This window comes from Sapajus apella, unplaced genomic scaffold (assembly GCF_009761245.1).
Source record: "Sapajus apella isolate SASKATOON/1434 unplaced genomic scaffold, GSC_monkey_1.0 scaffold33, whole genome shotgun sequence".
Taxonomy (NCBI): domain Eukaryota; kingdom Metazoa; phylum Chordata; class Mammalia; order Primates; family Cebidae; genus Sapajus; species Sapajus apella.
Window position 1 is genome coordinate 11903222 of NW_022436973.1, and position 12550 is coordinate 11915771.

Sequence of the window (12550 nt, forward strand, 5' to 3'; positions counted from 1 at the left end):
TTTTTTATGGCTAAATAGTACTCCACTGTGTGTAAGTTCCACATTTTCTTTATCCACTCATCTGTTGATGGACACTTAGGTTGCTTCTAGATCTTGGCTATTGTGAATAGTGCTGCAACAAGCACAGGTGTGCAGATATCTATTTAATATACTTATTTCCTTTTGCAGGGGGGAGGGTATATACCCAGCAGTGAGATTGCTGGATTGATTGGACTGCCACAAGTGATATCTTTACACACCATTCTGCTGTCCTTGGGTACGTACAAAGTGTTGCATACAGGCAGAGGAGAAAGGCAATTGACCTCAAGGCAATTGACCCAAGTTAACAAAAATTTCTTGGGGCTGTTGCTTTCCATCAGACCTTACAGTTCTACAGGATAATAGCTTATCTCATAAGGCCTCAGTTTTCTTTAATAATTTCTAGAAGCAGACATTACTGTGTCATGCACACTCAGTGTTGCAAATTAATGGCCTGGTGATTTGGGTGGCATGGCATTTCCCCCTTCTCTGGTTCATCACCCATGATAGACTAGTGAAGGTGACCACTTAAATTCCTTGCTGTGCAGTGCTCTGTATTCCTCAGGACACAGAGCTTCCTCTCTCCCAGGAGCCATGAATCTCCTGATGCTGACCTTTGTTATCTGTGCGTTGCTAACTCAGGTAACCAAAGGTAATGGAACCTTATAAAGCAGAGCTGATGGAACTAGGATGAGTTGTTGCTTTTGGGCTCCCATGGTATCATGATGGGGAAGAGGGAATCTACAGGAAAAACCTGGACCAATAAAGAGCAGCAGAAATGCTTTGTTTTGGCAGCTCCATGTCTCCAGTCTCTGAGAATCTTTCTGTTAGGGGCATCTAGAAAGCTGGGATGTTCTCTGAGACATTTATCCAAAGACAAGAATTTCCTTAGTACTCTGAGCCACCCTATCTGTCTCTCTATATAACTATCCAATGTTAGCTTAGCCTCACTTCACTTCTATTTTGATTATTATGTTGTTGTATCCATTTCATTGTTGTGTCCTATCAGTTCTTCTACCATCTTGAATTCGTCTTTGCCCTGAGAGTACCTTCAGAGGGGAGGCCCTCATTTTCATGTTCTTAGATATGGTGAACAAGTCCATTTACAGTCTGTAGATTCTGTAGCTCTATCATATGGAAGAGACAACATATATGTTTGGGGTAGAAGTGGAAATAAGTGGCGTGAAGACAAGATAGAAAGACTAGTGACCAATGGGGAGCTTCTAATTTTAGAGGAATAGGAACAGCCTGTTTCCACTATTTAATAAAGCTACTTTTAAAAATTGTTAACATTTTATTTAAAAATAATACTTGCAATTGACTTATGTATCAAGCAATTGAGAGATTTATAGGGTTTAGGGAAAAGAAAAGTGTTTGCCTGTCCAAGAATACCAGTTCTTCAGCCTTACCCTTCAGAATCAATGAATGTTACCAATTTATTATATATCCTAGCAAATACAAGTATATTTATTTACATGCATATGCCTTTTAGATTTTTAAAAATCCAATTGCAAATGAACCATGTGGATTGTTCTGCAATGTACTAGCAATATATTAGAGATATTAGAGACAGCTTATCCATACATAAACCTAGTTCATTGTTTTTAATCAATAAGTAAAACTTTGAGGAGGAGGAGATGAATCTCCTCACATTAATTACTCCGATATTGATGAAAAACAGGTCTTTAATTATTACAAACAATTCAGCAAGAAAAATTTGTAAACAATTGTATATCTTTCTATTTATGACTGTACACACACACACACACACACACACACACACACACACAGTCAAACCACCTACCAGAAAAGTGGAACCACTCTCCTATCACCAGTTGCAAGAGTAACAGCTTCCACACCCTCATCAGTCCTTTGTTTCTTCTACTACATTCTTCCAGGTTTTACAGTCCAATATGTAAAAATTACATCCTGTTGTTTGAATTCATGACACTTTAATTATAAATGAGTTTGAACATTTAGTCCATTAGATTTCTAAACTTTCTTATTTATCTTTATATACTAAGAAATTTGACTTTTGTTAAATTCAGAGATGTTATATTTTGCCTAGAAAGATGCTATTCATGACCATTAAATGGATAAAACTATGCCTTTGATCTGCTATGTCTTGATTCACATGTTGATGTAACATGAGTTATAGAATTATTAATATCTGCATTCATTTATGATTATGAACTATTGTGTTTGTTGAAATTTTTGAACTTTTGAAATTGTAGTAAAAAATTGTAAAGCAGTTAAAAAAGACATAAAAAATTTTGATCTATTGTTCTTCCTCAGTTGTATTTGAATAAAAATGTGTACCCTACTTACAAATTTTCTATTATACTATTAGTATTTTCCCATTTACTAAATATTTTTCAAAAACTGTTTTCCAATGACTGTATAAAATTTTATTGCATGGATACTGGTCAAATTACTTAGCCAAATTGTTTTTACATAAATAAGTGCATTTATGTTATATAGACAAAAATGGCTAGCATAACCTTTCTTATACATAAATCATTCAGCATAAAATTCTTGGAGATGTACTTTTTCTTGTCTGCTTTATGTATTATCAATATTTGAATACTTGCCAAGTCTTAAAAATGAAAGATAATATGTAAATAAATTATTTATGTCTATGAGTAATGGGAAAGTCAAACTTCAAATATGTTTATTATATATTTTACTTTTCTACAAATTGTCTATGCCTGCTTTTCCCTTTTATTTTGGAGGGTTAGTTTTCATTTCTGTTGATTTAGAGATTTTCATTTTTGTTAGCTCTTATAGGTTTGTTTTGAAATTTAACTCTTTAGTCTCTCTGGGCTTTATATTATGTGTTTGCAAGTGAGACAGGACCTGATGGCTTGTGAAACAACTTATTACAAAGCCAAGCTATCAGTAGACTGCTATCAATAGATATGTTTTAAGTTGATGCTAGCTGATTCTATATCTGGTATGTTTTAGAAAGAATTCCACACATGGGATAATGTTTTGGCTAGATGGCTACCCTACTTAGAAACATACAATTGCTAGTCATATTTCTAATTTCAGGATTTTGAGACACTGGTGATGAAGACCACATGTCCTAATAATATAATAATTCTGGACTGAAACTCTTTGAAAAAAAAAATGACTGTTGTCACTCTAGAAAAAAAAAACATTAAGTTACAAATTATTCCCAATTGCCATCATTCTGCTGCTTAAACCAAATTATTGGGATTTTCTTTGGTATTTCTGTATCTACAACACTCATATCTATCAGGAAGTCTATTACATCTGCCTGCAAATTATATCCAGAATGCAATTATTCTTGCCACCTCCACTGCTACCATTCTGATTCTAGTCACCATCATCTCTCACCTGCTACTGTCATAGCTTCCTCACGATCTCTCTCCTTCTGCTGTTGCCTTCCACTATCTTGTCAAAACACATAGTGCGTGATCCACTTACACAGGAAGTCAGATCATGTACTTTTGCTCAAAACTCTGTGATGGTCCCCTTTTCACTCAGAACAATAACCAGAGTTCATACAGTGGCTCACCTGGCCCTACAGGATCTGGCCCTTATGACCTCTCTCTAGTACTATACTATACTAGTATATACTGGTATACTACTATAGTCTTTGTCCACTCCACTACAGTCACACTGTCCCCAGTGCTCTTCCCCAAACACGTCAGACTTACTCAACCCAGAGAGCTCTGTTTGTTCCCCCTGCTTAGAGTGCCCTTGCCTCGGACACTGGTGTGACTAATTCCTTTACCTCCTTCAAGTTGTTCAATAATCACCTTGTTACACAGGCCTGTGCAACTCCTGTTTATGAATCTTCTATTACTCTTAAATCTACTCTCTATTCTGTCTGCAAACCATTTACCACCTTTTCATCTACAAAATAATGTACTTTGTTTTTTATTGAGGTAAAATATACATATGTAAATTACCATCTTTACCATGTCTTTACCATATTTTCATGTATACATATGAGCCATTTGTATGTCTTCTGTTGAGAAATGTCTATTCAGATCTTTTTGCCTGTTTTAAAATCGTATTATTTGTTTTTGTTTGTTATGGAGCTGTTTGGGCTCCTTATATTAATACATTTTTGGTTGTTAATTGCTTGTCAGATGAATAGTTTACAAATATTTTCTCCCATTCTGTGGGTTATCGCTTCACTTTGTTGATTGTTTTCTTGGCTGTGATCAAGCTTTTTAGTTTGATGTAATCCTAATTGTCTAATTTTGCTTGGGCTGTCTGTGCTTTTGAGGTCTTGCCCAAGAAATCTTTGCCAAGATCCATGTCCTGAAGTGTTTCCCTAGTGTTTTCTTCAGGTAGTTTCATAGTTTTAGGTCTTATATTTAAATCTGTAAACCATACAGTCTAGCAGGGAGTGCACTTACTTTTTATTGTCTGTCTCCCTCTGCTAGAAAGTCAGCTCCATGTGATTATTGTCTGTTTAGTCACGGATGTACCTCAAGGGCCCAGGATGGTGCCCGCACCACAGTAGGGGTCTGAAACTTTGATGACTGTGTGACGGTAGCCTAATTTAAGTCTGGAGGGGATAATTTAAAACAGGCAAAAGGGAATGTAAATGAAAATTTTGAAGAATAAATGACAGAACAAGGTGATGCAAAGGCAAAGAAGAAGAAGAGAGCCAAGATGACATATTTTAAGTATGGATAATACTGGAGGAAAAAATTAAGATATAAGTCTTTGTAGATGTGAGAAATGAAGAAGCAAGGTTAGAGTTTGTCTTGCACGAAAGAAGTGGAAGGTCTAGACTTGAAATTTATAGAAAATTCCACGAAGTACAAAGTAAAATGGAGCCAGTAAAATAACAAAGATAGAATAAATAGCTGTAGAAGAGGGAAGGTAGAATAAACAATTGGTGAAGTGGGACTAGAGTCAACATTTTCCAGAGGATAAAATATGAACCAAATTATTGTGAGCCTAATACATACATACATCTATATATGCTTTATGCATGTTATCACATTACATTCAAGCAATGTTGTTTAGAGAATTACTTGCTCTTCTGTATATATGTCAGGCTTCCTCCTCCATAGAGCCTTATCTCTAGCTGCTTCCTCTGCCTAGAATACACTTATCTAGGTACTCCTTGGGCACATGTCTTGAGAAAGATGATCCTGCAGTTTAATGGTTGATAAATGAACATACAATGCAGCACACTAGTTTCCCTTTAGATTTATATCCTCACCCCTCAAATGAGTAGTCACACTGCTTAGAAATGCTACTGCACTTCTCTTGTAAATGAACCTTCCTTTTTTTTTTTTTTTTTGAGACAGAGTCGTGCTCTGTTGCCAGGCTGGAGTGTAGTGGTGCGATCTCGGCTCACTGCAACCTCCAACTCCCCGTTTCAGGTGATTCTCCTGCCTCAGCCTCCCAAGTAGCTGGGATTACAGGCATGTGCCACCACACCCCAGCTAATTTTTGTATTTTTAGTAGAGACATGGTTTCTTTCACCATGTTGGCCAGGATGGTCTCCATCTCCTGACCTCGTGATCCACCCGCCTCAATCTCCCAAAGTGCTGGGATTCCACCACACTCAGTCACTTTCCCTCTTTTTTAGACAGGTATTTTATCCTGATCTTTGTCTTTAATTTGCCTGCTCCTCTTCTCTACGTGGCTCTCCCCCTCAGCTTATCCCATGCTCCATTTGTTTAAACAATTCAAATAGGAACTTCTTACTCATTTCCTCTGCCCCCTTTGCTATAGAGAAGTGTATCTTCTCCATCTAAAGATCAGTCTGCATTGTGTGAATTTGTGACTATGCCCTTCTGTCATCTCATCACCCTCTTCTATATTAATCTCTTCTTTTCTGCTTATCTCATTTTCTTTTCTTTTTTTTTTTTGAGATGGAGTCTTGCTCTTGTTGCCCAGGCTGGAGTGCAGTGGCACGATCTTGGTTCACTGCAACCTCTGCCCTCTGGGTTCAAGTGATTCTCCTGTTTCAGCCTTCCAAGTAGTTGAAACTTCACTTGGAAGTTTCACACCTGGCTAAGTTTTTGTATTTTTAGTAGAGACAGGGTTTCACCATGGCCAGGCTGGTCTCAAACTCCTGACCTAGACGATCTGCCCACCTCGGGCTCCCAAAGTGCTGGGATTACAGGCATAAGTCACTGTGCCCGGCCTGTTTGTTTCTTTTTTAATGGCTTGCAAACATGGTTTGATATTTTTCATTCTTCAAAACAAACCTGAAAACACTCCCTTAACCTTACATTGCCCTCTAACAAGTTATTTATTTTTTTGCTTTCCTTTGGAGCTAAACTTCTTAAGGTTTTCATCCTACAAGTCCTACATTCACTTCTCTCTCACTCACATTTTGACCAACTTCAATTTAGTTTCTTTTCTCGTGCCACTCAGAAGCTGCTCTCTTCAGTATGAAGTGACCTTCATACTATTAAAAGCATGGACGTTTTCCCGCCTTCATCTTTGTTGTTGTTGTCGAGACAGGGTCTCACTCTGTAGCCAGGCTGGAGTGCAGTGGTGTGATCTCAGCTCACTGCAACATTTGCCTCCTGGGTTCAAGTAATTCTCCTGCCTCAGCCTAATTGGTAGCTGGGATTACAGGCACCTACCACCACGCATAGCTAATTAGTAGAGACAGGGTTTCACTGTGTTGTTCAGGCTGGTCTCGAATTCCTGACCTCAGGTGATCCGCCCACCCCGGCCTCTCAAAGTGCTGGGATTACAAGCGTGAGCTACCATGCCCGGCCCCTGCCTTCATCTTTTTTAACCTCTCAGCAGTATTTGCCCACAAAATGACCACTCTGTTCTTTAAGAAACATTCTCCTCTCATGCTTAATATAATTGTATCTGATAAAACTTTCCATATAACCTCTATGCAAGTGCTGTTTTTATGCTTATCAGCCAGATCTACAACTGTCAGTATCCCCAGTCTCTCACCAGCTGCTTGTGAAATACCCTTGTACAGGGCAATCCAGAAATGCCAGAAAATTATCAGCAGTCTCTGGGATCATCTAGCATCTATGGGCTAACAGGAAGCTGGATACATAGTCCAGGTCCTTTGAGGCTGGTGTAGAATAATTTTGGGGCTTGGTAATTTTTTTTTTCTTGTGGTAATTCCCTTACTTGCAGTTCAAGAATATTATGGGGAGAAAACGTAAATGGATTTTAGTTCTTCAAGTTTTTTACTATAACTGTGCACCCTTCTGTTCTTCAAGGTTTTTCTGTAACTCTGCACCCTCGGGGACTAATGCACAATTAAACATTTTTTTTAAGTTTTTTGTTTGTTTGTAAAAACTAAATGCTATTTTTTTCTTTTACGCTTAGTTGACATATAATAATTGTTCATATTTAGAAGAATGCAGAGTGATATTTTGATACATGTATACAATGTGTAATGATCAAATCAGGGTACTTAGCATATCCATCACCTCATATCACCTCAAACATTTGTCATTTTTTCATGTTGGGAACATTCAGAATCCTCTCTTCTAGCTATCTGAAAATATACAATAAACAATGGTTAACTACCATCACCCTACAGTGCTATAGAATAATGGACCCCAAACTTTTTGGCACCAGGGACCAGTTTCATGGAAGACAATTTTTCCAAGGGGGTGAAGGTGGTGGTGGGGATGGTTTCAGGATGAAACTGTTCCACTTCAGGTCATCAAGCAGTAGCCACGGTCTCACAAGGAACACACATCCTAGATCCCTCACATGCACAGTTTACAATAGGGTTCATGCTCTGAGAATCTAATGCCTCGGCTGATCTGACAAGAGGTGGAGCTCAGGCGGTGATTCTCGCACACCTGCCATTCACCTCCTGCTGTGGCCTGGTTCCTAAGAGGCCATGGACCAGTACCCATTAGCTGCCTGGGGGTTGGAGACCCCTGCTACAGAACACTGGAACTTTTTCCTCCTATCTAGTTGTAATTTTCTACCTGTTAACCAACATTTCCCTATCCCCCTTTCCCTTCCCAGCCTGCAGTAATCACTACTCTACAGTCTACTTCGATGAACTCAACTTTTTAAGCACCTACTTATGAATGAGAACATGTGGTGTTTATCTATGTCTGTCTATTTCACTTAACAGAATGTGAGATGTCCTCCAGGCTCAACCATGAGTCTGAGCTTGTTTGTAGCCTAGCTGCTGGGCTTCTCTGTGGGATTGTGCTCTGGGTAAACAGAACATAGCCATGCTGCTGGCCAGCAGTTGATAGAGATGAACTTATGATAACAGGTTATAATTCACCTTTTCCTGGATTTCTTGCTTTCCTGATTTCTATATTTCTCCACTGATTTTTTTTTGAGGGAGGAATTGCCTCTCAACTAAACTATTATACTCAAATCTTTGCTGGGGCTCTGCTTTGCTGGGGGTCCACTTTAAGATTCTAGTGTCTTAGTCTCCTGTTTTGCTCTGACTTATCCTATTGATCCTTTTAAGTAATTTCCTCTTATCTGATCTCTTAAAATTGAAACTCACTAGAATTCAATTCTGGTCCTCTTTTTTCTCATATTATTCGAACCCACCTTGGTTTATCAATTTCTGTACTTTAAATGCTAACCATAAGCAATCACATTTATTTATTTGTGTATGTTGAACCAACCTTGCATCCTTGATATGCTGCTAAATTCAGCTTGCCAGTATTTTGTTCAGGATTTTTGCACTGACTTTCATCAAGGATACTGGCCTGGAATTTTTTTTTCTTGTTTCTCTGCCAGGTTTTGGTCTCAGGATGATGCTGGCCTCATAGAATAAGTAAAAGTGGAGTTCTGCCTTCTCAATTTTGGGGGAATAGTTTCAGTAGGAAGGCTATCAGCTCTTCTTTGTATATCTGGTAGAATTCAGCTGTGAATCCATCTCGTGCTGGGCTTTTCATTTTCATCCTTCTTATCCAGGCTTCATATCAGTTTAAGTATGCGCACTCTCTCTCTCTCGCTCGCTCTTTTTCTCTTCCTCCCTTCCTCCCTCTCTGCCCTTCCCTCCCTTTTTCTACCTTTCTCCTTTTCTCCACCCAAATTCTTTGATGGCACATAGCACAACTTTAATATATACCTTCTGTTCTCCTGTCTGTCTCTTTTAACGGCATTTTGTATTTGACATCACATTAGTCTTGATGTCAGTGGTAGTACTTGTAAATTTTTGAATGAATGTAAAATTGTTCTGTTGATGCCAGAGTTAAAAATTTGACCTATATTTTACTCTCTACAGGTAGCTTTGCACCCCAAAAATGTTGGAAGAATAATATAGGATATTGCAGAAGACGATGTTTAGATACTGAAAGGTACATACTTCTTTGTAGAAACAAGCTATCATGCTGCATTTCCATAATAATATCACATGAATACACTCAACGACCAGCATTTCCTGTGATTCACCTAGAGGATATAACATTTGATTATAATTATGTGGACTCTTTTACTGGCTCCCCAGTATCTAGGTTGAATGATCTGGTAACATTTGGAACAACTAATTCTGCAGAAATCACGGCACTCGAGACCGCTACTGTTGAGACTACTATGCCACCACCCAAGGCCACTACTTCCAAGACTACTACGCCATCATCTCCTTAGACAGCTCTTACTAATAATCAATTAGCATTTACTGCTAGTATGGAAAATTAGAAATACTGCTGGAAATAATATCCAAAGAGTTTATTCTACCAATCCAATTTCACCAGGAAAATTCCATCAGGGATTGGATGACAATTAGGATGGACATGATTGCTACTACCAAAACAACAGCCAAGATAGTTGCCTTACAATTAGAAATGTGTAGACAGAAATGTATAGAAGATACAAGGATTCTCTTAATTGGACTTAAGTTCTTCGTCTGTCTTCCTCTGATGTACTAAAATATGTAAGCTAAATTTTATCTCACCTGAACATTTGTGTGTCTATGTGTTTTTCCATGCCAAAAACCAAAAACAAACACCATTGTTTGGAGCTGCCTATTATGACTAAGACAAGAATTTTTACTTTAAGAGTGCCTGGTCCACTGCTATCATATCTAGGAGAACATAAAAAAGCATATAGAAAGGGTTCCAGACAAATGTTCCCTTCTCTACCCTCCACCTTTTATTGCAAGTTCTGACCCTAAGTACTTTTCTGTGTCATGACATCAAATTTTGTTTAAGGTTCTAGCTGGTAACTAAGAGTTAGAGTTAGAAGCTAATTCTTTCATTTAGCACAAACACTGATCTAACTGGGTAGAGATAAAAGTGGGACTTGTCTTGACAGTACATCACATTAAATGAAAAGGTGCATCTCAAATTCTATTTACTTTTCCAATGTTCTTTCCACTTAGAAGTCCAACTTCCAATTATGGCAGCCTCATAAAATGCCTCTTCAGGTCCCCGTTCTGTCCGTGAATGCTAATTGTGTGCAGTGTTTCTCTGCTTTGTATGGCTGTAGGCATGTGAGTGCTTTTTGTATGGCAACAGATGGGTCAGTAAGTGTCTTCTATGATAGTACAGAGAAGCAGTTATTGACTATAAAGTTGATTAGCTTTTTTTAACTTTAAGTTCCAGGATACAAGTGCAGAACATGTAGGTTTGCTACATAGGTATACATGTACCATGGTGGTTTGCTGCACCTATCAACCCAAATAATCTAGGTTTTAAGTCCCACATGCATTAGCTATTTGTCTCAATGCTCTCCCTCCCCTTCCCCCCACACCCTCACTGGCCCCAGTGTGTGTTGTTCCCCTCCCTGTGTCCATGTGTTCTCATTGTTCAGTTCCCAATTATGAGTGAGAACACGTGGTGTTTGGTTTTCTGTTCCTATGTCAGTTTGCAGAAGATGATGGCTTCAAGCTTCATCCCTGTCCCTGCAAAGGACATGATCTCATTTTTTATGGCTGCATAGTATTCCATGGTTCTATGTATCACTTTTCTTTAACCAGTCTATCATTGATGTGGATTTGGGTTGGTTCCATGTCTTTGCTATGGTAAATAGTGCTGCAGTAAACATACATGTGCATGTGTCTTTATAATAGAATGACTTATATTCCTTTGGGCATATACTCAGTAATGGGATTGCTAGGTCAAATGATAATTTTGGTTCTAGATCCTTGAGGAATCACCACACTGTCTTCCACAATGGTTGAACTAATTTACATTCCCATGAACAGTTTGAAAGCATTCTTATTTCTCCACAGCCTTGCCAGCATCTATTGTTTCTTGACTTTTTAATAATCACCATCTGACTGGCATGAGATAGTATCTCATTGTGGTTTCGATTTGCATTTCTCTAATTATCAGGGATGTTGAGCTTTTTTTCATATGTTTGTCGACTGCATAGATGTCTTCTTTTGAGAAGGATCTGTTCACATCCTTTGCCCACTTATCGAAGGAAGTGTTTGTTTTTTCTTGTAAATTTGCTTAAGTTCCTTATAGATTCTGGATATTAGACCTTTGTTAGCTGGGTAGATTGTAAAAATTTCCTCCCATTCTGTAGGTTGTGTGTTCACTCTGATGATAGTTTCTTTTGCTGTGCAGAAGCTCTTTCATTTAATTAGATCCCATTTGACAATTTTGGCTTTTTTTGCAATTGCTTTTGGCATTTTTATCATGAAGTCTTTGCCCATGCCTATGTCCTGAATGGTAGTGTCTAGGTTTTCTTCTAGGGTTTTTATGGTCTTGGGTTTTACGTTTAAGTCTTTAATCTATCTTGAGTTAACTTTTGTATAAGGTATAAAGAAGGAGTCCAATTTCAGTTTTCTTCATATGGATAGCCAATTTTCTTAGCACTGTTTATTAAATATGGATTGAATTCACACATAACACTATTATCCTTAAACATAAATGGGCTAAATGCCCCCGGTTAAAAGACATAGATTGGCAAATTGGATAGAGTCAAGACCCATTGGTATGCTGTATTCAGGATACCCACTGCATGTGCAAAGACACACATAGGCTCAAAATTAAGGGATGGAGGAAAATTTACCAAGCAGATGGAAAGCACAAAGTAGCAGGGGTTGCAGTCCCAGTCTCTGACAAAACGGACTTTAAACCAACAAACGTCAAAAAAGACAAAGAAGGATATTATGTAATGGTAAAGTGATCAATTCAACAAGAAGAGCTAACTATCCTAAATATATATGCACCCAATACAGGAGCACCCAGATTCATAAAACAAGTTCTTAGAGATCTACAAAGAGACTTAGACTCCCACAAAATAATAGTGGGAGACTTTAACACCCACTGTCAATATTAGACAGATCAACGGGATAGAAAATTAACAAGGATATCCAGGACGTGAACTCAGATCCAGACCAAGCAGATCTAATAGACATCTACAGAACTCTCCACCCCAAAATCCACAGAATATACATTCTTCTCAGCACCACATCTCACTTATTCTAAAATTGACCACATAATTGGAAGTAAAGCACTCCTTAGCAAATGCAAAAGAACGGAAATCCTAACAGTCTCTCAGACCACAGTGCAATTAAATTAGAACTCAGGATTAAGAAAATCACTCAAAAGTGCACAACTACATGGAAAGTGAACAACCTGCTCCCGAATGACTATTGGATAGAGTAATG

The 12550-nt window shown here is 38.2% G+C and overlaps 1 protein-coding gene across 1 annotated transcript; it reads left to right on the forward strand.

The window, feature by feature from the left end:
• The first annotated feature begins 612 nt into the window (after positions 1–612).
• Positions 613–9912, forward strand: DEFB125 (defensin beta 125). Its single transcript, XM_032294903.1, has 2 exons — positions 613–670; positions 9215–9912. Exons 1-2 carry the CDS (start codon positions 613–615, stop codon positions 9574–9576), a joined length of 420 nt encoding a protein of 139 aa, XP_032150794.1. The 3' UTR covers positions 9577–9912.
• The last annotated feature ends 2638 nt before the right edge of the window (positions 9913–12550 follow it).